The 26,698-nt window shown below is 47.9% G+C and overlaps 1 protein-coding gene across 1 annotated transcript in view; it reads left to right on the forward strand.

Moving 5' to 3' along the window:
• The window catches only part of Efcab6 (EF-hand calcium binding domain 6), a 191,116-nt gene that overhangs the window by 67,308 nt on the left and 97,110 nt on the right, over window positions 1–26,698 (forward strand). The window contains exons 8-10 of the mRNA XM_037197495.1: window positions 793–905; window positions 10,969–11,093; window positions 19,647–19,795. Of these exons, the coding sequence (XP_037053390.1) occupies window positions 793–905; window positions 10,969–11,093; window positions 19,647–19,795 (387 nt within the window). The remainder of the gene's footprint in view (window positions 1–792; window positions 906–10,968; window positions 11,094–19,646; window positions 19,796–26,698) is intronic.

Raw genomic sequence — 26,698 nt, forward strand, 5'->3', positions numbered from 1 at the left:
ACACTCTGGGGTCCCTGGTTACAGAAATGCGATTCTCACTGGCTCACTGCCCAGATCCCTGTCTCTACTTCTTACAGGAAGCTGGCATGGCTTCTGCTGTCTAGTGAAGAGGTGGCCTCTGGGCCCTGGGGTCTGGTGTCCTCTCTCTTCCAACCAAGGAAGGGAAGACAACTGTAGGAAGTGTATCTGGGGCATTCCCAAGAAGGGGTCTGGATGTTCTGTCCCATTCTCTGTCTGTGCCCTTCTACAAGCTGACAAAATATTCTCCCTCAGGTGTCTGTGATTGTAGTCTGTATGTGTGTTAGTGCATTTGGAGTCCAAAGGACAGCCTTGGGCGTTGCCCTCAGGGGTTGCCCTACCTCTTATTTATTTTTTTTCATTTTGTTTATTTTTGTTTTTTGAGACGGAGCCTCTCACTGGCCTGGTCCTCCCCAAGGAGGATAAACTGGCTGGCCAGTGTCGGGAGGAGTCTGCCTACTTCCACCTCCCCATCACTGGGATTACAGACACATCCCCATGCTGGTCCATTTCCTGCAGGTTCTGTGGCTGGAACTCTGGTTCTGCTCTGGCACAGCCGGTGCTTCACTGGCTAGGCCATCTCCCCAGTCCCAGACATCTGTATGCGAGAACCCCAGCAGCAGGGGTTCCCACGGTCTCCTTGGTAGAGGCAGCTAGAGCTAGGATGACATTGAAATCTGCGCCAGCCCAGTACAAAGCAGGCCGTGTAAGAGGCGTGCTTCTGTCCGGACTCGCCGTGGTTCTGTCTGACTTGAGTGAGCATCTGTGTTGCAGGCTCTTGAAACAGTACAGCCTGGACGGCAGCGCCACGGTGGACTACAACACCTTCCTGAAGAACCTCAGCGTAAGCAACGACACGAACTTCAGATACCTACTGTCCAATCCAGGTAAAGACCTTCCCGAGCGTGTCGCTAAGGGCTGTAATGTCTCTTTTCTTCCCTATGGAAATACATCCCGGTATGGAAAAAGGTATCCACCACAGAGATACCCATGATGTCATTATTTAAAAGAACGTGAAGGCTGAATGAAAGAAGAGGGCTGGGGGTGAACAGTGGTTAAGGGCACACACTGCTTTTACAGAGAAGCCAAATTCTGTTCCCGGAACCCATGTCAGGCGCCTCATACCTGCCTGTAACGCCTGCTCCAAGGGACCCGATGCTCTCTTCTGGCTTCTGTGGGCACCTGCACTTCCATGGGCACCTGCACATCTGTACACACACACACACACACACACACACACACACACACACACACACACACACACACACACGTACACACACACACACGTACACACACACACGTACACACACACACACACACACACACACACACACACACACACACACTAAAAGGAGAGGAACTAAGGGAGTCACAGCAGTCACACAGCATGTACATCTGGCAACTGATCTCCACAATGGAAATGTGTATGGAGTCAATACACATCTGGGACCTGGACAATCCCTGAACTCACAGACTCCTTACATGAGATCCTCTGGCTGCAGTTTGTTCTTATTTCTGCTGCTTCTGAACTTCAAAGAGTTTGGATGGTGAAGCCTGTTTTGTAAATGAGGAAGAAATCAACTCAAGGGGACTGAGTAGAGGAGCTTGTGGCTGTCTTAGAGCTGTGGATGCAAGCTTTCCCATGACAGTCTTTATCTTAGCCTCAGTAACGTAGTGCCTGGAGCCGTCCAGCTGGTGGCGGTTCTCAACAGAGCTGGGGCCCATTTCTTTCGGGAGAGTGTTTGAGTCACATAACTAGACACTCGGGTCTCTGGACATTCTTCTCAGTCCCCTGACTTAGGGTCACCCCCTGCGACTGGTTTCTTTAACACCTGTCCTCATTGTCTGGTTTTGCCTTGATGCCGCTCTGTAAATCCCCTCAGGGCACATCTACGACTCTTGGTGCTGCCTTCCCAGCAAGTCAAGAGGCTGCTGTTCTCAGGCTCCGGGCTGGCTCTGCTAACCCAGGTTGCCAGGAGCAGGTTCCAGGTCTCTACTCTTTGGACACAGGTGCCAGGCACGCTGCTGAGCATGGTTTTGTCATCGTCTCTTTTCATTCCCTGCAGCCCTACTGGGCAAGTGCAGCCATGCCAAAGGCTGAAGTAAGCCACCAAACCAGTGCCCCCACTCAGAAGTAAGCACTGTCATCCTCACCCTGGCATCGACCCATGCTTTGGATAAAAATGAGTGATTGCAGGGGAATGCTCGCAAAGATTAGCTCCCGGGCCATTTTACAAGAATTTTCTGTCATTTGGGAGCATCAGCAGAATAGGAATCACAGGGAAGCTCAAGGAAGCGATGTTTCCATGATGACTGGATGTAATAACTGAGAGTGTCGAGCGTCTCTTTCAGAAGGTCATCTGCTCTGATCCCTGGCCCCTGTCTGTGAAGCCCGAGGCCTGCTTACTCCCCCGTCTTGGTGATGGGTGGCTCTCCCCACCTGCCTGTAGAACTTTGTAGTAAGTTTCTGTAGCAGAGCAGGGGATGTCTATCATTGAGGCTTCTGCAGCAGTTTTATAGAATACAGTGCATTTTCTGTTTGCAATTCAACTCTTCAAAGATTCATTGTTGTTGTTATTGTTTTTAGTAGTTTGGTTTATGTTTTAGTAAGTCTTGTTTAGGGCATGAGGGGCACAAGTCATCCTTATGTTGGGCCGTCTCTACTTTCTGTGTCTCTTCATTCTTTCATGAGCTTATTCTCCAGTTTTTCTGCTGTCTTTCCCATGGGCGTCCAACGCCTTCACCTACAATCCAGCTCTTGCCACGGTCCAGCTTATCTCTGGCACTTCTAACTGGCTTCCCAGTTCTCCTCCGGTTTGTGGTGTCACCTTCCACCTCATTTTAAAGCTACCCTCATGTCACCAAGCCCTTGTTTTACTGATTTGCGTTCTCAGCCAGATCACCTGTAAAGCACTTTTCATGTCTTCCTTGGCGTGGTCCTGGTCTTTCCTGTGCTATATTGTTCTCTCTCTGTCATCTCTTCTCTCCATAGTGCTTGCACGGATTGCAAGGCGCTTGGGTGAGTTGAGTGTATTTTATCCCACTCTACTTCTTATGTTGCCAATGTATCACTCACTTATTTGTGCTTGTTCCGGGGTTTCTTTTAGACACCTTTATTAGTCAGAATCTGCTTTTCACTAGCAGAGCTGAGTTTGTGAGGAAGGGACTTCACGGTGGCGGCAGACTGTTGGATCTCTCACACCGCGCTTTCGAAAAGGGCTCATACTCAGGACATTGTTTGGCTTCTGTCCCACAGAGGTAGTCTCAAACACTGTTTAGAAATTCAAAGAATGTTAAAGTCCTTTAAAGCTAGTCGATTCTGAATCTAGTTAAGTTGATTAATCATCACAAGTATATACCTTGTCACACTGATACCCAAACACATGGCTTTGAAATCATAATATTCCACCCTAACCTCAAAAGAGCATGATCATCTCATACTACAATCCATTGTTCATTCAGTCCAACTTTAGAAGCCCCCGTAATCCTTAACATCCCCAACATTGCTCAAAAGTCCAGTCTAAGGCCACTGAGATGGATCATTTGGTAAAAGCGTCTTCTACAAGCTTGATAATCTCGTTCAGTCTCTGGGACCCACATGGTAGAAAGAGAGAACTCCTCTCTCCTCTCTTTCTCTCTCTCTCTTTCTCTCTCTCTCTCTCTCTCTCTCTCTCACACACACACACACACACACACACACTCACACTCACACACAATACACACACTCTGACACTGACAGACATACACTCTCACACATATACACTCATACACTCCCTCACACATATATACACACAACACACTTACTCATCCGCACACATAGTTACACAAACAAGCACACACTCTCTCTCGCACACACACACATACAGGTACCCACTCTCTCTCTCACACACACACTTTCTCTCACACACTTTCTCTCACATACACATTCATGAAGACAAAATAAATGAATAAAATGTAATTTAAAAATTTCTAAAAGACTGTCAAAAGCCCAAAGTTTCCTCTGAGACTCAAGAAGATTTCTTTTTTTTTCTTTCTTTTTTTTTTCTTTTTTTGGTTGGTTTTTTTGAGACAGGGTTTCTCTGTGTAGCTTTGCGCCTTTCCTGGAGCTCACTTGGTAGCCCAGGCTGGCCTCGAACTCACAGAGATCCGCCTGGCTCTGCCTCCCGAGTGCTGGGATTAAAGGTGTGCGCCACCAACGCCCGGCTCAAGAAGATTTCTTAAGTGTAAAATAAATAAGTTACATACCTCCAATATACATAGAGAAAACCTTCCCGTTCCAAAGGGTAGAATGGAGACATAACAAGCCAAGAATGGTTACAGCAAGACCCAAACCCAGCAAGGCAAACACAGGGCCTTGAAACTCTATGTCCAGCATCTAAGTCTTGCGGTGGTATTACCTGGATTCCAATGAGCATGGCTATCCCTGCCTCTCCAGGAGCACACATAGCCTCTTCTCAGGCCAGATCCAGTCCATGCCTGTGGCGCTCACCTAACATGGTTCTGATGTCGCTATTGTGACTTAGGCATCGCTTTCCAACTCTGCCACACATTGTCTGGCCTCAGCAGCTTTCTGGAACTTTGATGCAAGCCTCCCAGACGTCAATAACTCTTGGCATTTTGCAAACCTCCAACCTGGCACCAGTCGACAACACTTCCAAGTTCTGTGCCAGCTCAAAATGCAGTCTGGTTCGCTTTACTGCAGTACATGGGCTCTGTGTGCCTTAAAGCTGAACCTAGGACAACACTGCCCCCCGTGGTTGTTTGGGGGCAGGAAACCCCTCCAGCTGGGCAGTCCAAGCTCAGTCTCTCTCCTTTCAAATGAATTTGCATATTTACAAGTTGGTCTCTGATGAGTGGGAGTCTGCTGACAGAGCCCACAGTCCTAGGGCAGAGTGGCAGGCTTCTCCTCACTTGTACCGGGTTCTTTGGTTCAGGACAGCTGCTTTCTCTGCACCCCTCCCCCACAGCCTGCTCCACAGGATTCCTGCTGCACCTGCAGCTCTCTTACTGTGAACCTGGGTGAGAGCAGGGGCAGTAACCATGCCGCAGCCTAAACACTATGCTCTCAAAATCTCCTCTGCCAACCCAGTTAGTCCATCGTTCTTGAATTCAGCCTCATTCGGATTGCCAGGATGTGGGTAGGAAGCGTGTGTGTGTGTGTGTGTGTGTGTGTGTGTGTGTGTGTGTGTGTGTGTGTGTGTGTTTGCCAGAACACAACACAAATGGCCTCTTTCCGACCCCTTTTGATCTGCTCTGAATCCTTGTGGGCACAGTCTCCCTGTCTACACATTCTGTTCTTCCAAACACTCACTAGAATGGCCCCCTGAGCTCTCCTTACATCTGTAGAGCATTTCAGGCTGATAGTTCCAAACTTCTCCACTCACAGGGACGGTTCCCAAACTCACGGTTATTACAGCAGCGCCCCACTTCTCAGCACCCATGTTCTGTGTTTGTCACTCCTTTTAGTGCTGTGATCAAACACCTGGAAAGAAGCGCTTAGGGGAGGAAAGGCCTATTTTGGTCCTGACTTGAGGGGATACAGTCCGTCACGGTGGAGTCTCATCAAGGCCTGGGAGCAGAGGCGTGGGGCAGCTGACCACATGGCATCCACTGACAGGAAGCAGAGAGAGATGAACGCTAGTGTTCGGCTGACTCTTATTTCTCCTTCCTATTCAGTATGCGGATTCCAGTCCATGGATGGCACCCGCATGAAGGGTGAATCTTTCTCCTTCAGTTAAACCTCCCTGGGAGTTTCTCCACACACAAACCCAGAAGAGGTGTGTCTCTTATTCCAAATTCAGTCAAGCTGGCGATGAAGATTGAAACTAGTTTCCAACCCCATCATAGACACCTGTGATGATGTCCTGAGTATGGTATTTCACTGTGAAGATTTGAGCCATTTTTATTTCAGAATAATTTCTTGACTTGTCAGCTTTAGTACTTGTTCCATTGCTTGCTTTTCTGTTCAGTTATTCATATTACACCTGTCTCAGACCTTTCTTATGTCTTCCTCTCTAAAACATTGCCTTTTCAGATGTCCCCCTTGCTCTGCCCCTCCCCCCCCCTCCCCTCTCCTCCCTCCTCCCCTGCCCATCCTTCTTCATTGATAGACTACTTTAGTCTCCCCCACTGTTGCGTTTATTTGCTCTGTGTCCCTTCCATGTTTGTGGTGATTTGCGTATTTCTTACTCTTCTCATTGCTTTGAAAAACCCTTGACAAGAAGCCGCATCAGGGAGAAAGGTTTGTGTTGGTCTGTGCCTCAGGGAACACAATCCATTAGGCAAGGCAGGCGTGTTGGTGGGAGATCCACCTGTTCACACCTCGGTGGATCAGGCAGGAGAAGGGGAATGTGGGGGCTCAGATGGGTTCCTTATTTCACAAAGACTTCACTATCACCTTTATTGGCGAATAATCGACAGCTGTGTTTAATACGGATGCTGTTTCGGTGTGGTGTGGAATGATGACCACCGTCGAGTTAATGAACACATCTGTGATCTTACAGTGGCCTTTTTTGGGGTGTGGTGGCAAAGCTTACTATCTGGGCCTCAGCAGATCTCACGGTGAGGTTTAGCAGCCGGTAGGGCAGCGTTTTGTCCTGGAGTGTTTTTTTGCTGCTGCTTTGTGCCCGAGCTCCCAGCGATGCTGGGGGCCCTTCCTAGTCTCCAGTTACTAAAGACGTTTCTCACTAATTGATCCCCAGACGATGCCTACTGAGAATCTATCAGGAGCCACACAAGTATATTCACAACTCATCTGATGTGTGTCGATCCGGTGACAAATACCACACCTCCCCACACCCGTCTTTTTCTTTTTGGCTGGAGAAGAAATGGTAGTCCAAGGCTGTGTAGCTAGGGAGGGCAGAGCCACGAGTCACAGCCGAGTGGCATGTTTGTTGAGTACGGTCTGCCCCGTGTCCAAAGTCCTGGCTGTTCAGGGCTTGGGAACGCCCACTGGGACACCCCAGTCCCCACTCCATTATCTCTAACTCTTCTGGGATGACACCCTAACTTACCAGTGCTTCACCACTAACCTTTTCCTATGTGATAGAGCGTTGAACTTGGGGAAGACATTCTCAAGAGTTTAAGAACTAAAGCAATATACATATTTGTTTGCATGTCTTAAAATTTCACTTTTGTAATTAAGAATGACGAGACATAATTATTTTTCTGAAATAATTTTCACTTACTCTTTGACAGCTTTATGCACATATACAACGTATTTCAGTCCCGCCCAACCCATTCTCCTCTCCTAGGCCCCTCCCACTCATGGAACCTTTCTCCCCGTTCCCACCTGGGTACATGTCTGTTTTAAATTTTTTTTTTTTAAATAGCCCATTTAGTTTAAGGGTTGCTTGTGTGGGTCCCACTTAGTTCCCCACACCCGGCACTGGCTCTGCCGTGAACTCCCACTGTGAACTGTAACTGAAGGAATAGAATTTGCTAGAACATGCTCGCTTGTGGATTGAAACAACAGTTCATGGATGCAGTGCTGTCCTTACCTCTGGATTGAGTTCCAGCCAGTGTTACCGCTGATTTTTCTGAATGTAAGGCCGACAGTTCCTATAAATTTTGGCTACCCTGGCATCCATGGCTGCCTGGCATGTCAAGAGCACCATCCATTTGGGTGTGTGAAGCAGTCACACAGGGGTGAGGGACATTTCCTGTCTGCTGCTCTTGGGTGGAACCTAGACCCCCTTTAATCCTTGGGTTTCTCTGGGTTGTAGTTGATGGTTATGATAAACGGCACTGGTGGCGGCGCTGGTTACCAGGAGAAAAGTCACGGGCCATGGCCACGACTACCAGAGTTACAAAGAGCTTTATTAGAAATAAAGAGGGGATAGGAGGGGGGAGGGGGGAGAGGAGAGCCAGCAGAGAGAGAAAGAGAAGAGAGAGAGAGAGAGAGAAAAGAAAAAAAAAAAAAAAAAAAAAAAAAAAAAAAAAAAAAAAAAAAGAAGAGAGAGGAGAGAGAGAGAGAGAGAGAGCATGGGGGTCCGCACCCGGCTTTTTAAGGTGGGTACTCAGTCGCCCAAGCCCGTTGATGACGTAAGACAGACGCCAGACCCGGAAGAGTGAGGGCAGGATCCTAACAGTAGTGCAAGCACTTACCTAGCATGGAAAGGACTCAGGTCTCATCCCCAGCCCTCTCAAATGAGAAAACAAATACCGTAGAAAAAAAATCACCGGAAACCAGAGAGTGGAAGATAATGAGCCCTGGGATGAGAGAGTGTCTCAGGAGATGAGAGCTCACAGGCAGGCCTTCCCACACAGGCTTCCTGCCTCACCACCCCCCCTCAGCCCACAGGGCCCTGCATTTTGTTGAAATAGAGGATTTGTGGGCTTCACTGTGTGTGTGTGTATGTATGAGTGTGCACATGTGTGTGTTCGTGTTTGTGTGCGTGTGTGTGCGTGTGTGCGTGTGTGTGTGTGTGTGTGTGTGTGTGTGTGTGTGTGTGTGGTGCAGTCCTAGGATCTCAAAGTAGAGAACTGGAGTACCACAGAGTCCGCTGGGAGTGCAGGGCCCCCTTGGCCAGGTCAGAACCTGGCCCGTTCTGTTCTGAGACCCAGCTGGAAAGACTGTCTCTGTGTCTCTCATGTGGTTCAGAGGGACCTGGGGAAGGGTCTTTTCCTTTCCTCCCGTGGAGATGAGAAGTGGGATTCCAGATGACTGGCAGCCTGCTCGCTGTCGCTAAAGTAAGCATGCCTCATTTGACTGAGGCTTATTTGCAGACATTTTAGGAAATAAATCTGGGGAACCATTTGTGCCTCTTCACATCTGACGCCGAGAGAAGATGGCTGCGCTTGAGACGCACCCCACCCTCTCCTGCTATGAGAAGCACACAGGCTTGTTGGACAAAAGCCAGATGCAAAAGCCCAGACTCCTCCACGTCCCCAACTCTGTGTCTTGCATCCTTCCACCCTCAGCATTCTCCTGGTCAGATCCTCCTAGATTATTTTTTTTCTGGTATCAAGTCAGTAGATGATGGATAGATAAGAAGACGTACAAAATAAGTGAGAAAATAAAAATTAGATTTTTTTTTTTTCATGAGACAGGGTTTCTCTGTGTAACAGCCCTGGCTGTCCTGAAACTCACTTTGTAGACCAGGCTGGCCTCGAACTTACAGAGATCCGCCTGCCTCCACCTCCCGAGTGCTGGGATTAAAGGCGTGTGCCACCACTGCTGGCTAATTAAATTATGTTAATTGCCCTTTTAATCATGAAAGACTATATTGCAAGGAACTGTCACATTTGTGTCACAGACATGTCTTTCCTCTTCTTAAAGATTTACTTATTATATGTCTGTGATTTGCTGGTGTATTTGTGTGCCACATGTGTATGCCTGCTGCCTGAGGAGGTCAGATGAGGGCATCAGATCCCTCGATGAACCGTGGTGAGCTGCCATGCAGGTGCTGGGAATCGAATCTGGGTCTTCTGCAAGATCAACCACTGCTTTCAATGGCTGAGCCATCTCTCCAGGCCAGGTCTTGGTTTTTGATGTCCGTTTTTGGTGCTTAGTCTTGGCAGCATCCGTTGGTGGGACTGCTCCCTGTTCCGGTACCCGGAGTGTTGCCACTGTTTTCCTTCGGCTCTGCAGAAAGTGTCCTCACCTGCAGACCTCTGCTGGGCAGCCTGCTGTCCCCCAGATAGCAAGCGGGAGAAGAGCTCAGAATGTTTGCACAAGGCTTGTTTCTGTGCCGAGTGAGAGCAGCTTGGCCATTGTCCTATATTAGTGTGTGTGTGTGTGTGTGTGTGTGTGTGTGTACCTGTCTCTGTGTTGGTGAGTGTGGGTGTACATGTGTGTATACATGTGTGTATATCTTTCTGTGTATATGTATGTGTGGTATACATGCATGGGCAGGTATACTCTTCTGTTGGAGCCAGAGGAGTATCCAGGTGTCCCCCTCTGTTGTCTCTGTCTTGGTTGTGGGAAAACCCACACACCCTGGGGCCCACCATTTCAGCTCCTGACACTTGCCCATCTCCCTGAAACCCCAGCACTGGGTTACAGGTGTGTAGAACCATGTCCTGCTTAGGATTTGAAGTCATATCCTCAGGCGTGAACCTTTGTGCTGAGCCCCTCAGCCTCCTTGTTCTTCCCTATCTTCTTAGTCCTTGCCACGATAAGAAGAAAGTAACCTGTTTTAAGTAGATCTTTAAAATGACCGGTGATTGTCAATACTTTTTCTGCATTTGCTATGGTTTTCAGTTCTTTGCATGTTCATCCCCATCTCCAACCTTACTAGTCCACTAGATATTTGCATTCATCTACTGGTTCATGAGAGCTGCTCATACAATATGAAAATCAACCTTTATTTTAATGCATTCATATATATATATATATGTGTGTGTGTGTATGTGTGTGTGTGTGTGAGTGATATTACACACACACACACACACACACACACACACACTCACACACACACACTTCTCATCTATACATGATAGGATCCTGCTGTGTAGATCAGGCTGTCCATAAACTCAGAATCCTCCTGCCACGGCCTCCTGAGTCCCGGGACCACGGATGTGACCACACCGCAGCGTTCATCTCCTGTGTGTGAACAGTAGTAGTTTCCCCGCTCACTTCCCTTCCACCCTTTGCACTGAGCCTGCCTGTCACCGAGCGCTTTCTGGCTTTGATGTTTCCTCTGACACGTCTCTCCGGTGAAGCTTGTGCCATCCAGAATGGCCCCAGTTTCCTTCCGCTGCACAGACAGTTCTGAGTCAATCACATTTAGCCCACATTTCAGGGTCTATCCTGGCGTACAATAACACACAGAAGGCTAATTTTCTTTTTTCCCCATTTATCAATTTATTTCAGTATAACACATCCAATAATCCACCCTTTTCTTGGTTCGTTCATCTTAATTTTTATCAAGCAGGCGATGATCAGAAGTAAAGAACATAGAATCAGCCCTTGCGATGTAATAAATGAAAGCCATCTTGTCTTAATAGAGCTCTCAAGGGAGAGTCAACAAGCCAAAAATGCCAGGAGGGAACGGTTGTTCAACTCCGTGTCATCTGAAGATGTCTGGAAGAACTACTCCTTAGATGACCTGGAAAAGACCTTTTGTCAAGAGGTGAGAGCCCAAGTGTCACCACAGGCAAGCTGATGACCGCAGGAACCATCTGGGTTGCTCTGGGTAACATCTGGGTGTTACTCTGAAACTTTGCTCCCACCTGCACCCCTCAGACTGCCAGGGACCTCCCCTCAGGATGCTCCGTGTGAATGTGGAGATGTGTAGGTGTGGGCTGTGACTGTGGGAGTGTGTAGGTGTGGGGTGTGAAAGTGGAGATGTGTAGGTATGGGGTGTGAATGTGGGGGTGTGTAGGTGCGGGGTATGAATGTGGGGGTGTGTAGGTGTGAGGTGTGAATGTGGGGGTGTGTAGGTGTGGGGTGTGAATGTGGAGATGTGTAGGTGTGGGGTGTGAAAGTGGAGATGTTTTGGTGTGCAGTCTGAAAGTGGAGATGTGTAAGTGTGGGGTGTGAATGTGGGGGTGTGTAGGTGCAGGGTGTGAATGTGGGGATGTGTAGGTGCGGGGTGTGAATATGGAGTTGTGTAGGTGTGGGCTGTGACTGTGGGGGTGTGTAGGTGTGGGGTGTGAAAGTGGAGATGTGTAGGTGTGCAGTCTGAAAGAGATGTGTAGGTGTGGGTGTGAATGTGGGGGTGTGTAGGTGTGAGGTATGAATGTGGGGATGTGTAGGTGTGTAGATGTGGAGTGTGAATGTGGAGATCTGTAGGTGTGGGCTATGAATGTGGAAATGTGTAGGTATGGGGTGTGAATGTGGGGTGTGTGGGGTGGGTTGTGAATCTGTGGATGTGTAGGTGTGGGGTGTGACTGTGTAGAGTGTGAATTTGGGGGTGTTAATGTGTGGATGTGTGGGTGTGGGGTGTGAATGTGGGGAGTGTAGATGTGTGGTATGAGTAGAGGTGTGAGTATGGAGTATGAATGTGGGGGTGTTGGGGTATGAGGTGTGAATGTGTGTGGGTATGGGAGTTTGGGGTGTGAATGTGGGTGTATGTGGGTTTGGGATGTGAATGGAAGGTGTGCATGTGTGGGATATATATCTAGTAGCATGTTTGCTGTATGTCCGTGTGTGTGTGTGTGTGTGTGTGTGTGTGTGTGTGTGTGTGTGTATGCACAAGCCTGTGAGTGTGCATGTGGAAGCCAGAGGAAGATGTCGACTGTCTTACTCTGTTGCTTGCGATCTATTTTTCGAGACAGAGTTTGTCACTGAACCTGAGGTTCTTCGTTTTGGCTGGGCTGCCTGACGGGTGAGGTCTCAGGATGCGCCTGTCCCCAGATGCCGGCACTGTGGTTACAGGCACACCCGGCCATGCTCAGCTATAACACGGGTGCAGAGGATTTGAATTCAGATCCTCTCACATTCATAACAAGCACGTTTACCCCCTGACTCATCTCTGCAGCCTGAGAAGTTAATTTTAAGTGTTTCCTTTGTGCTACTCACAGGCTCTTAAAATAAAATACGAAAACCATATAAAGGAATGGTACAGCTTGGTCATGTTACATAAAAGAAACCTTGACTCAATAAAGAGGCCACTTCTGACCTCGAGTGGGGGTTGGTCATTAATGAGTACACAAAGAGACCCTCCTCTTCTGACCTTGGGTAGAGGGTTGGCCATTATCTCTGGTCTCTATATTTGGACTACATATGTGTCTCTTGAAAAGTTAAAATTGAGGCTCTCTCCTACTGCATTTAAATACCTGGTGAAGGTGTAACCGTTGGGACCGTGGAGAGCTGGTGTGGCAGTGGGCAGCCTGAATGGGTCAGGAAGGCAATTGACAATGACCAAGCTGTGCCCACCAGTCCAGCCAGTTATTCTGGTTTCATTTCTGTGGCTGTGAGAAACACCCTGGCAGAAAGCATCTTGGGAAAGAAGAGGTTTAGTTCAACTTACAGTTGTAGCCCATCGTTGTGGGGAAGTCAAGGCAGGAACTTCACACAGATAGTCACATCCCGGCTGGAGTCACGAGCAGAGAGAAATGCAGGCATGATGCTCACCTGTACTCGGCGTTCTCTTCACTCACGCACAGTTCAGAACCTCCTGCCTAGGGAATGGTGCCGCCCATGCTGGGCTGAGTCTTCCTGCATTAATGAACTTAATTAAGACAATCTCCCACAGACAGGCCAGCCTGATAGAGACAGTCCCTCAGCGCGTGACTGTAGGTTGTGTCAAGCTGACAGTTAAAGGAACCCTCACACATGTACTTAGTCCCCGATAGTACAAGGCATTTCAGTGAAGCACGGTATGGGCAGATTGCTAGTGATGAAATTATTATTGAGATAATCTGTCAGCCAGACATTTTGGGAGGAAACCTTTTAGCCCTCACCAACCCCAGTTTCTACACACAGTAACTACTGTAAATCTAGAATAAACAAGGTGGGTAAAAAGCGATTTTTGTGTATTGGGCATCAGACCATAGTGAGCAAGCTCCTCTTCCACCAAGCTGCACCTGCAGCCCCAGCCAAGGGGAAAAATCGAAAGTCTGAAATCAAAGTCTTTTTTGAGTATGAAGTACAGCCTAAAAGCCATAAGGAAAAAGGTGAAGGTTGACAGCATAAAAAGTTTTTTAAAAAAGTATTTTTGTACAGTAAAACAGTATGAACATGAGATCAGCTTGGCAAAATATGACAGTATAAATGACAGGTGAATAATAACTGTCTTAAAAGGTTTTTTTTTAATTTTTATTTATATGTATGTGTTTGCATGTGTGTGTGTGTGCACTCGGGTGTGAGTGCCCAAGGAGCCCAGAGAGGGTGCTGGATTCCCTAGAACTGATGACAGCTGGTTGTGAGCTGCCCAGTGTGGGAACTAAACTCTGATCCTCTGTAAGGGTACAAGTGTTCATAGCCACTGAGCCATCCCTCCAGCCTCCATAACTGTTTCTAATATACACAGAACTTTGCAAATCATTACTGTGGACTTTTCAGTAGAAGAACTAGCGAGGAAACCCTGGCGAAGCCAGCACTGTTGGAAAGAACTGAGGAAGGAACACACTCATATCGGCTGATAAATTGGCCAAGCTTGCTTTCCCGTCTCGGCAAATAACCTTATTATTTTTGTAGAAGACATGGCCTTCCCAAAACACATGATCCTCACCAAAAGGTGTGTGAGCTGTTCTGGAAAGGACATGCAGGAACTAGGAAGTCATCCACAGGCCCCTCCCCAGAGCAGCCCAAGCTGTATTTGGTGAACTCCGTTCATGTTCTTCTTTGTTCACGTGTGGAAAGACAACTGCATTAGTGAGCAGGCAAATGACCAAAAGGGGTTTCCAAGAAGACCATTGCTGGGCAGTTGTGGTGCCACACTGGGGATGCTGAGGCAGGGGGATTCTGAGTTCCAGGCCAACCTGGGCTACACAGCAAGGTCTTGTCTCAAAACAAAGCAGTCTTTAAAAACATACACTTTTAATTTAAATGTCATTGATTTTTACCAGGGGTAAAGCAAGCCTCAATGTCACGTGACATCACAATTAGCCCTGTTCATGGGGTGTCCCACACCAGGCTAAGTCCTTGGTGCCCTGCAATTACCAACTGAATCTCCACACAACAGGCATTGGTTGTGTGTGGATCTTCAGGTGAGAAGGCCAAGGCAGGAGGCGGGTACGCAACTTGCCGGGAAGTCCGAGCAGTGTGGCTCTGGGTCCCAGCTGTCACTACCTTCTTCGGTATTGTCAATCACAAGTGACAGGAAGATACCCCGGAACGCTGGGTGTCTGTTTCCCACACAACATATTAAGTCCCTGAAGGAACATTAACACAGTGAACGGGATGAGGGAAACCAGGCAGAGCTGAAGAGGTGGTGACGCTTTTGAAGGGGCTGGCTCGCTGCCGTGGGACTTGATGACAAGTGACAAGTGACTGGCACCTGCTGTGTCTCCCCTGCCCAGCCCCCACCCCACAGATTTTGCTGTCTATATTGTGTTCTTGTCGTTGGTAATGTTTACATCATGTACGGTCATGGCAATCCCCCAGACGCCTGGCCTTTGTTTCCTCCCCAGGTAGATTTGGTGGCCGCCAGTGGAGTGGAATGCTTTTGGCAGTTCCTCTTTTTTTTTTTTTTTTTTTTTTTAATTTTTTTAAATTTTCATTTAGTTTTTGCTTGGCTGGATTTCGTTGTTGGGTGGTTTCCTCAAGAAAGGCTCCTGGATGCTCTGCTTCCCTTGTGCCCACACCTAGGAGACCCTGTGCCTCGCATGGCGAGGCCTGAGCACTGGTCTGGCTGGTGTGACTGCACTGTGTTTCCATTCCATCATTAACGGAGTGAATGTCTTCCCAACAGCCTCCTGGCACCTGCCACCATTGGGAGGAATCTGAGGTCATCCTGACGGCTCTCCTGCAGCTGATTTTGTGTGTCCCCACATATGTCCTTCGGGTGACCTTTGAAATGTACAAGTCAAGCTGAGCTTTGTCCTAACTTGAAGCATTTTGATGTCACTTCTTGGAACATGGGTGTATTTTTTACATGTCCAGCTCCGGGGCTTCACTGAGTACAAATATTCTGGGTCATAACTCAAAACCACACACGCCTTGTCCCTCCCTCTCCCTCTCTTCCTTCTCCTCCTCCTCTTCTCCCTCCCTCACTCCTTCAGTACTTTTCCCAGGTGTCCTTGCACCGACTCATCCTTGTCCTAATGGCCAGCATGTTACCTGCTGCAGGTCACATTATCCCTATCATCTCAATAGTTGTCTGCTTTGAGATTCTTTCAAGCCCTCTTGGTGCTCATCCGACACCCATCTTTTTTGTTTGTTTGTTTGGTTGGTTTGGTTTGGTTTGGTTTTTTTGAAACAGGGTTTCTCTGTGTAGCTCTGGCTGTCCTGGAACTTGTTCTGTAGCCCAGGTTGGTCTTGAACTCAGAGATCTGCCTGACTCTGCCTCCCGAGTGTTGGGATTAAAGGCGTGCGCCACCACCGCCTGGCTTGACTCCCATTTTCCACTCATTTCTTTCGTGATTTTATTGCCTCCTGTAATAGCCATTTTTGTTGCTGTAACCTCAGCTCTGACCCCCCCTCACCTCTTACTATTTGATCATCTCAGGGTACTCTTTGAATAAATCCTGAGTTTTATCTGGTGCACTTTGTATGGCACAACATTTTCACAGATGAATATTTGTTGGCGTCCTTTGCAAGCTGGGGTCCTTTGTCTCTTGCTTGTCCATGTGCTTATTTGTCCCGTGGAGTGTGTTGGTGCACATGCAAAGCCCTTTGTTTTGACCCTGGCAGCGCTTAGGATATGATCCACCCAAGTTAAGCGGCATCAGCACCTTCCTGATGTAGAGTCTTCTGTCATCACCTCCCTCTGCATCTGTGTCTGTCACCTCCCCTGTACACTGTCACCACTCCCCCTGCAAAGCGTCTGTGTCACCTCCCCACAGAGTGTCTGTCATCATGTCACCTCCTGCAAAGCATCTCTGTCACCTTCTCCTGCATAGTGTCTGTGTCACCGTCCCCTGCACGGTGTCTGTCATCACCTCCCCTGCAGTGTCTGTCACCTCCCCTGCACACTGTTATCACCTCACCCTGCAACAATGTCACCTCCCCCTACTCACTGTCTGTCATCACCTCCCCAGCTCCTCCTGCACAGTGTCTGTCATCCTTCCTCCTACAATGTCTGCGTCACCTCCCCCTGATCAGTGTCTGTCCTCCTCTCTCCATGCATACTGTCTGCGTCACCTCCCCCTGCACACTGACATCACCTCCCCCTATCCAGTGTCTGTCCTCTGAACACTCTGTAGGTCACACGTCCCCCTGTGGTTGCGTTTGGGTTGCGTCACCGGGTCCCACTATAAATGTGTGTTTGCCTAGCTTGTGGCACACCGTGCTGTGTGTCCTGGAAATGCCATCCAGGCATGGAGCTGCTGTCTCAGTGGATGCTCTAGAACATGATTCTGTTTTAACTGAAGCAACACCCTGCTGCCCACGATCGTTTGCACGCCCACCATAAGCATATGGAGCCCTGTCCCACGGGCCACTCTACCTGACACAGTTCTTCACATTTGCCTGTCTGAGGCAGCCTCCACCGGGATTCTGAGGGTTGTTAGTCTTTCTGCTAAGGCATGGAACATCTTTTTATATTTTCGCAACTTTTGTTTAGAACATTTTTTTTTTCACCATAAAACATATCCACTTTTAGATATCTTAAGTGACACGTGACAAATCTGTGCTACATCCTGGGTCACTATTAGTGAACAAAACCAGCCTGAGCGCTTCTGTCTGGAAGTCCTCTAGCCCTGGTAGAGAAGGATGAGATACAACACACACAGCTGTAAACACGGCCTTGCGTTCGGCAAGAGCTGTAACTCTTGTGGCCCGTGGGTGATGTCATGGCATGCCACATGTCACCCCAAAGAACAACACTGGTGTGCACTGGTTCTTATGAAAATGTTTCGGCACACGTTGCTAAGTGACAAGAGCTTCTGTCCAGCCTGAAATTGTGGCATGCTTCGCCATTTGTAAAATTATCTCTATAATTATGACAGCATTGGAAACTTCCAGAGCACAGAGCTGGGGGTGTGAGACGTTGTATACTTTGCTGAATTGCTTGTATTTTTCCTACACAAAACCTTACAATTTTAAATAAAGTGAGGATTTTTTTTTTTTGAGGTTTTAGATGTCACCTAGATACTCTCTCTGCGTCACTTATTTTCCAGAAGCTCTTGGTCATGGCAGAGCATGTTCTTAGAAGCCTTCTTGAAGCCCACATGCCCTTGAGATGTTATGATAGACTGTCAGCTGGGTGTGGTGGCTTAAGGCTTTAATCTTCACTCTCCGGAGGCAGAGGCAGGCAGATCTCTGTGACTTTGAGGCCAGCATGGCCTACATAGTGAATTCTGGATCAACCAGGGCTGTATAAGGAGTGAGACCCAGTTTCAAAAAAAATAAAAAAGATAGATTTTATTAGCCCAGTGAATACATGAAGACTGTACATCACAGAATGTTTTAGCTTCTCTAGGTGAGTCTTCCCTGAGGCAGGAGCTCAGATGAAGCTCTCTCATGGAAGAAGTAGGTGAGCTTGCTGAAGTTTGTATTAATTCTTTTTTTTGTTTGTTTTTGTTTTTTGAGACAGGGTTTCTCTGTGTAGCTTTTGGAGCCTGTCCTGGATCTCTCACTCTGTAGCCCAGGCTGGCCTCACAGAGATCCACCTGTTCTGCCTCCCAAGTACTGGGATTAAAGGCCTGCGCCACCACCGCCCCAGCATGTATTAATTCTTTCTTGGAAGCTTAGGTCCTTTCTAAGAGACTTGGATCTCTAAATAATTTTAGAATTCTAAAATTTATTTATGTGTGTACATACATGCATGAGTGCATGCATGCATGCGTGTGTGTGTGTGTGGTGTGTGTGTGTTTGTACAGTGTGTGTGTTTGTACAGTGTGTGTGTATGTGTGTGTGTGTGTGTGTGTGTGCGCGTGCGTGTGTGTGTGTGTGTGTTGTGTGTGTGTGTGTGTGTGTGTGTGTGTGTTAAGTGAGGGCAACTTTTGGGAGTTGGTTCTCCCCTTCCTGGTATTGACTCAGGGTCTGTCACTGTTCTCTGGCCCATAATCTTGGACCAGTTTTCCCGTCTCTGCCTTCCACCTCTCTGTAGGAGTGCTGGAATTACAAACGCATGTCACAGAATCTGGCTCTCTATGTGGGTCTCAGGGATTGCACCCACAGAATCTGCCTTTTTCTGTGGGTCTCAGAGATTGCACTCTGGTCGAGGGGCTTCGTGCATTAAGAGCCGCCTCTCCAACCCTCTACTCCCCCCCAGGATTGTGAAGATCTCCAGTACTGCTGTGGCCACTCAGGAGCATCTCCAAGCCTACTTCTTATTCCCTGGGTGGATGGAGACTCCTGTACATGTGTGTCCATTTCCAAACACCTTTAAGAAAGTTACCTCTTACACCAAATTGGTGGTTATTCTATTTTCCATTTAGCAGGAAAAAACTGAATTCAGACAAACTGAGATGGTTGAAAATAAATATAGTTATCAGCCAATAATAAATAGCAGTATTCCATAAATGATAACCAGCGTTCACAGTGTTTTTATGAGTCATGAAAACCAGCTTTGAACCAACTCACTGCATCCTTGGAATCCCAGGAGAAAACCGGTTGACTCTTTTATAATCAGCCCCCCCCCACTCTTTAAAACCATGATTTATGAGGTGTCCAGTGTCTATTATGTTTATATAATCCTTACATTAATCAATTTCCACACCACAAAAGCAACTTCTATTTTTAATAAAATGCTCCCAGCTTGCAAATCTGATGGCTTGACTTATCAGAAGTGCATGGCATGGGCTCTCGGTAGGGAATGCCGGAAGCGTATTAAGATGCACCACACTGGCAGAGCTGTGGAGTATTTTTAGTGCTGTAGTCGGAGGTAAAGCCATCGTTCTTGCTGTCCCTCCCTGAGAAACTTGTCAGCTGTGAGCAGGGTGTTGTTTGTAGTGAGCTCATCAATTAAACATTTGAGGCTCAGTACATGCCACAGTAACCCTTTTTGATCAGCTTTCGGAGACAGAAACGTGGGGAGGTTCTGGTTTAAAAAGAAAAACAAAAATGGCATGGTCGGATGGCTCCAGGATGTTGACTTGGCTGAACGCAACACTCGAATTTTAATTCCTTGCAGCTTTCAAAGTGTTATGAAAAGATCGAAAAAGCCCTGAGCGCAGGAGACCCCTCCAAAGGTGGCTACGTCTCTCTGAATTACCTGAAGGTTGTCCTTGACACCTTTGTATACCGGCTACCGAGAAGGATTTTTATCCAGTTAATGAAAAGGTAAGAATCTGATTGCTTCTTGACAAGTTTTCCCCCAGACATCGCCGGGACAACACAGAAGGACCTCGTTTATTTTTTCATTCAGTGCTTTAAACTTGGTGCCCCTGAGATTTCCCCACCTATGCAAAGGCAGAGAGAAAACCCCACAAATCCGCTCTCGAGCTCAGTCCCCAGCTTCGAGAGCCCCTAGAAAGCAGATTCAGCAAGCCTCAAGGACCATGGCCTTGGCCTCAGCTCCTGCTTTCCTATTGCCCCCAGGACCCCCAGCCTAGGGGTGACACCACCCGCAGTGAACTGGGCCCTCTTACAGCAATCAAGAAAAGGCCCCACAAGCTTGGCCACAGTTCATGCGTCCAAAATGACTCTGGCTTATGTTAACTTTACGTAAAGCCAGCCAGCACACCTTGATTCCCTGTCAATCTACAGGCTTCCTTCCCACAATGTTCCTTTTATACAAGGCTAGATTAAATGTTCCTTAGAGTTTCTTACAGCCTGGATTTGGTTGTTCTAACCCACAGTGCCATTCCCTAAGGTCCCTTCTCCCTCCTGCGCCCCACCCCCACCCTCTGCCCTGAACTGGCACCTCTGAGAACTCAAGGCCGTGGTTTGATTTATCTGCTTTAGGCATGACTGCTGCACAGACTGGTGGGATGTGCGGGCTGCTTGTGTGTCTGTTCATGTTAGCTGTCACTGCCAATCAGACGTAGATCCCGTAGTTCCCTGGAGACCGTACGGTGGTTCTCTTCTGTTTGTTCTCCTGCCATGTTGCCGCGCCTCTGTGATGAGGGTGTACCATCTCCACGGTTAGATGAGGAGGTCGGGGACTAGGGAGCCAGCTCAGTGTGTAAAGCACTCGCCATGCAAGCCTGAGGACCTGAGTTCGGATCCCAGAACCTGCATCAAGCTGGACTCGGGAGCATGCGTCTGTAACCCAGTACTGCTATGGTGAGATGGGAGAACACCAGAGAATCCTGGGAAGCTCTCAGGCCGTACGCAGCCGTGAACAAGGGGCTGTTTCCAGCAAGGTGGAAGGCGAGAGTGCCACCGAAGTCCCGTGACCTCCACATGTGTGCCTAGCCTGCTCACGTCCCACACAAATCAAAACAATTCGCAAAGAAACGCTGTTGGCGTGGTCCGTCTGTGGCTGCTTTTCAAAATAAGGAGTTGGTTCACCAGCCTCTTCCACAGAGAGCAATGGGAGTCTTTTCCTAATAACCTTTTCTTAATTATTATGCATTCTCAAATTTAAATGTATTTCATGCATTCCAATTCATCACAGTCATTTTCTCCCCCTGCCTTCTTCCTTCTCTTTCCTTCTTCTTCCTTGTTATGTCCTCAGACAGGGTCTCACTTTGTAGCCCAGGCTGGCCTTGAACTTGGAACCTGTCTGCCTCAGCCTCCTGAGTGCTGGGATAACTGGTTGTACCACCATGCCCAGCTTATTACAGTCATGCTTGCGGAGACTCCATTGTTCCCTCTTGGCTGGTGGGGCCTTTTCACGCTGGTGCCCGAGTCTTGTTGCTGGGGCCATCATGGTCTCTGAGAGCCTTTTTGTTTTCTGATATGATAAAAATGCCCAGTCTCCTTACCCCTTGCCTCACATCAGGATTGGCGATCTCTGCAAGGAACCCCTGTGCCATTCAGGTGGGAGTGTGTCATATAGAGACAAAAATATTGCTCAGAAATAGTCTCGTTTTCTTGTCCAAGTCACACAAAGTGCCTCCTCTCAAGGCAAAGAGATGGAAGCACGTGTCCTGAGTGGCGAGTCCTAGGTGACGAGAGCTGCCTTGAGCTTGTCTGGAAACGATGCCCGAGAGCAGCAGCTGCCCACACCGGGCACTCTGATGGCACCACACATGGCAAAGAGGAACCCCACCCAGGATTTCCAAAGCAAGTAGCAAATTAGTCCCAGTGAGTGGCTCCATGGCTCAGAAAGCAGCTCTGTTGTGACCAACTTCAGGTCTTATTTCTCAGAAAGTTAGAGGTCATATAAAGCACCTTCTCAGCCTCAGAATTGTAATAGTCATGCAATAGGAATAATGGGAACAACTAGGAGATGCCCCCCTCCCCGCCCGCCTAACACTCTTTATTGGCCCACACCCTCATTCACACAAATCAGAAACTTTTCCATTTGCAGTCAGGTACACCTACAGTGTTGCTTTGATTTTAAAAATAGAAATGGCTGTCTTAGACACCTTTCCTATTGGCTTCATATTCTTGGAAATTATCATTTTAATGAATGCATGAAATGTCATGCCGCTAACATTTACCGAGTGCCTTCCTCTGCCAGACACAGTGCTAGGTGCTAAAAATGCTGAAATAGACAATGACTAGATCCCAACTGGGGTGACCTGCCGAGCGATGAGTACCCTGGGCACACAGAATGCACATGTTAGGGATGCAAGTGGCCACCATGTTCTCTTGGTAGAGCCTTTTCTTCGGTGACCCAGAGTTTTCTGAGGCCCTTCTTTGTACTCACCCAGAATCCCCAGGGGCACAGCACCAGTGTCTGCATCATGATTTATATATGGGTTGAGCATCTCTAGCCTGAAAATCCGAATTCCAGGCTGTGGAGATGGCTCAGTGGATAAAGGCACTTGCTGTTCAAGCCTGACGAATGACCTGCGTTTAATCCCTGGCACCCAACTGCAGGGGGAAGGAGAGGGCTGACTTCACAAGGTTGGCCTTTGACCTCCATACACGCACTGAGGCATGCCCCCACCCCCAACATCATCTGCAGTAAGAAATTTTAAAAAGAAAATCCAAATTTTGAAGTGGTTCTGGATTTGAAACTTTCTGAGCTCTGACATGACATTCGAGGATCCCAGTCAAAACGCAAGCTCACAGAAGTCCCATGTCATGTAGCCTCAAGGCTGTAAGAGAATATGAAACACACGGACAGTTTGTGTGAGACTTGAGATCCCTCACTATACGTGGAAGGATTCCAAAACTCAAAGCAGTCCCAAAGCAAACAGCATTTCAGATATGGGACAGTCCCTGTGTCCTCTGTGCATGGACCTGAGGGTGATGTGTGGCCATCTCTCACAAAAGTCACGGAATTCCAGTCTTATCTAGTATTGAAACACCATGCTACCTTTCTAGCTAGTGTTTGTCAAGTGTCTTCTACTGGCCAAGTTTTTGAAAAGGTGTTTTTTTTTTTTAAATTTATTTATTCATTCATTCATTCATTCATTCATTTATTATTTATTTATTTTTTTTAAGCAGGATTTCACAGAATTGCCCAACTGGCCTCAAACTCAGACTCCCCTGCCTCAGTGTCCTGAGCCCTAAGGTTGGAGTCATGTACCACTGTGCCATCCTTTCCCAGGCTTTTTTTTTTTTTTTTTTTTTTTTAAACATCTGTTTTCCTTAGTCTAGCTAACAGGAGTCTTGTTTGTTTAACTTTTCAGAAACTCACCTCTTAGCTTCATGATCTTTTTTTTCCTATCTTTGTCTAGACTTGGATGTATTTCTCTTCCGATCTTTGCTGCTGATACTGTCTGTTCTTTTTAGTGGTTTGTTGTTGTTGTTGTTTTTGGTGTAAGATTAACTTGTTGAAGATTGGAGATATTCTCTTCTCCCCGCTACCGCCCCTATTCTTGTTGCTAAAATTCCTTCTGTCTCCCTCTTCTTCTAAGGCCCCAAGGACAAACAAAGGCATGATTCTGCCCAAGTTCACTCTGTGGAACCAGTGAATTTCTAGGGCCTCCTACAGAGCGTAGGTGAGGGGTGACATGCAGGGGTGTGGGTGTGCCTACCCCAACAGGCAGACCTCTGAAAGCCTTTATCCCGCAGGGATGAGGGCTCTCCCTTACCCACATAGATGGAGCCCTCTTCACTAGTCTTTCCTATACACTCTAGCTCTCCGGCTATCATGTACGGTTAGGGCAGAGTTGCCAACGACAGGTGGTAGGGTCTGGATACTCAGGTGAGGGTCTCATAACACCCCGCTCCTCCATCAGGGTGCAAACAGTCAGCAAGCCCCGCTGGGAGGACCTTTTGCAAGAGGATGCGGCTGACCTCCCCAACATGGCAGCTGTGTGGCCTGGAGGACAGACTCGTGGGCACACACATGTGGAAGTCAGAGGGCAGCTCTGGGGACTCGGTTCTCTCCTTCCACCTTCTTAGACTGGATCTCTCTTGTGGCCGCCGCTGCACAGCGTGTTTCACGCTGGCTGACCTTCCTGTGGGCCGAGGGCACGCATCACCGCGTGCAGTTTCTGCAGGCCTGCTCGGCTGTCCTTGTAGAACAACACCCTAGCTGTGTGCATTGCCATCATGTGCTGTGAGTGTTCCAGTTTCGCTCCCTCTCCCGAGCTGCACATCATTAACATCATTTTAAATATTGATCATGTATGAGGCACGAAGCGGTGCCCTGTTATTGTCTTAATTTGTCTTCCTGGGGCTGACACTGAGGTTGGCCGCCTCTAGGTGCCAACCTGCTGTGCCTCTGCCTCCATCGGTGGGAACCTTCCTCGTGTCCTAGTGGGCTAATGGCCCAAACGGAAGGGTTTAAAGTGAATTTCACCACCTTCAGGTTTAATTCTTTATAATCACGTATGCATCAAAAGAGAACCTGTCTGTGTAAGAGCTCTCTCTCGGCTTGCTATTTCCTTTTCATTAACACGATACTTCAGTATCTCAAAGTTTGTGTTTTAATATAATCAAACACATCCATCTTCTCTTGCGCAATGTCTTCTGTCATTTAAAATTTGTCACTCATTGTTCCTACCCAGGTTGGGCTAGGAGCTTGCTCTAGCCCATGTCTCATTCTTAGAATTAAACACTTCAATCTATTGTAATAGAAATTGGATATTCAAATTAAAAATTTTCTCCAAATCGATGATTTATTTTCCTGTTGCTGCTTATTAAATTATCCCCCCTCTCTCTCCATTGTTTTTAAAATAGCTCACCCATAATTTTTTTGTGTGTGTGTGTGTGTGTGTGTGTGTGTGTGTGTGTGTGTGTCTGTGGTGTGTATGCACACTTGCCCGCATGCTCATTGCACAGCAGATGTAGAGGTCAGAGGACAACTTGCAGGAGTCAGTCTCCCCTTCCACCATGTGGGTTCGGGTCACAAGGCTTGACAGCAAGTCCTGTTACCCAGCTGCTTTTGATCTGCCAGATCTTAAATGATTGCTCATAATTCGATCCAACGTGTATTCCCTGTACTGTGGCATCAGTTTAGATTTCTGCTCTGCACAAACCTTTCTCTGTAGATCCCGTCTGGAGTGGCCCATCCACTGAACAAAGACAACCTGTTTATTTTCCATTGCAGCTTTTGAGAGGATGCTGGCCCCCCATGCTGTCAGTTTTATTTGTTCCTAACCCTGTTTCTTCCATTTCAATGGTGAATGTTAAAGACTTAGGATGAATCCACCCCTATGAAGGGAAGCCATATTGGATTTTACTGTGGGTAACCTGTACTAGGGGCCTGGGCTAGGGGTGGAGAATCATGAGTGTCTGTGAGGAGAAGTGCTGGGTCACTTGGTCCACAGAATTGTGCCCACATCTCTCTTGGTTTTAGCTGAAGGCATCTTTGACTGCTGTCTGCCCTGGACTCAGAGCATCATGAGAAACCAGACATGGTCTAAATATCTCTGATCTTACCAGCACGGTCTGTGTTCACCTGGACAGATCTTGTCTGGCTTTGTCTCCCAAGCACTCACTCCTGAGTGTTCCCAGTTGCTCTGCTCACAGTCACCCTTGACCAGAAACAAGTGAAAGGCAGTGGCATGGGGGGTCTTGGTTAGCAGGCTTTCCTAGACCATCTGCAACTGCTTTCTACTGCCCAGCAAAGATGCCTCCTTATGCAAATGATCAGAATCACTGGACCAACACTGGGGCACCACTCCAGCATGCGTCCCTTGTGATAAGTGGCACAAGAACCAGCAGCCTTTGACTCTAAAGGGACAATTCCAACCAGCACAACTCAGACCTCCAAGACCCCAAGTCCCTAGGCACTTTACAGGATGATGGAGCCCTTGAGTTTGATGGCATCCTCTCCACCCCTTTGGACTCCCATCTCTTTACAGCCTCTAGGATAATTTTTCCTTCATTCGATGATCCTTACTTCATAGTGAGAGTACTGGAGATGTAGGGTAGCGAAAGCAAAGCAGTTTGCTTTGCGACCTTGCAAAGTCAAAATCAGCTTAGAGAGCAGGCAAAAGTGGCCAGTGAACCTGAGCTGGCACAAAATGATGGTGTTAGATTCCTAACCACACCCTTCTAACCCCTGAATTCCTTGTAGTGAGTTATTCTAGGAGGCACATTCTTCTCAGTGTCTAGCTCTGCTGTCTCCCCAGATTCCTTATCCTATTGGTTCAGGTCACAAAACTTTAACACGTATCCTGGGGCTGGAGAGTCCCTCCTTTTCTGACCCATGACCTGTTACATAGCAGACTGCCTGTAACCTAGGGTAAGCTGACAGAGCTTAGAGAAGCAGGTTCTGACTGCCCGCTGGGGAAGGTGGGCCTCACGCCTCCTGCTTACCCGTGATTCTCTGAGGACTTCTAAGAGCAGCTCATACTGAAAATGGCCCCCACAATTATTCATTTCTTACAAGTGTCCAGCGTGATGGTTGTGGCCCATGAGAACAAGGCACGGCTCTGTGAGTGTGAGAGTCCCTTCACATTTTATTCCCACAAAAAGCAGGTGGGTCAGCAGTTCTAAGGCAATGTGAAGGTCTACTGCTGTCCCTGCCATGTGAAGGAACCTTTGCTGTGAGGCTCTGGAAAATTGCCAGTCGCTCTGTTCACAGCTGCACAGGAGTTGTCAGGGCCTGTGGACTTCTGTGTGTGACGGGCATCATTACCTCACTCCACATAGAGTAATCCACAGTCATTGTCCCAGGCCCAAGTAGCTTTTGCATTAGCCAACCAGATGACTTCAGTAGAAACATGG

This window comes from Peromyscus leucopus, chromosome 20 (assembly GCF_004664715.2).
Source record: "Peromyscus leucopus breed LL Stock chromosome 20, UCI_PerLeu_2.1, whole genome shotgun sequence".
NCBI lineage: Eukaryota > Metazoa > Chordata > Mammalia > Rodentia > Cricetidae > Peromyscus > Peromyscus leucopus.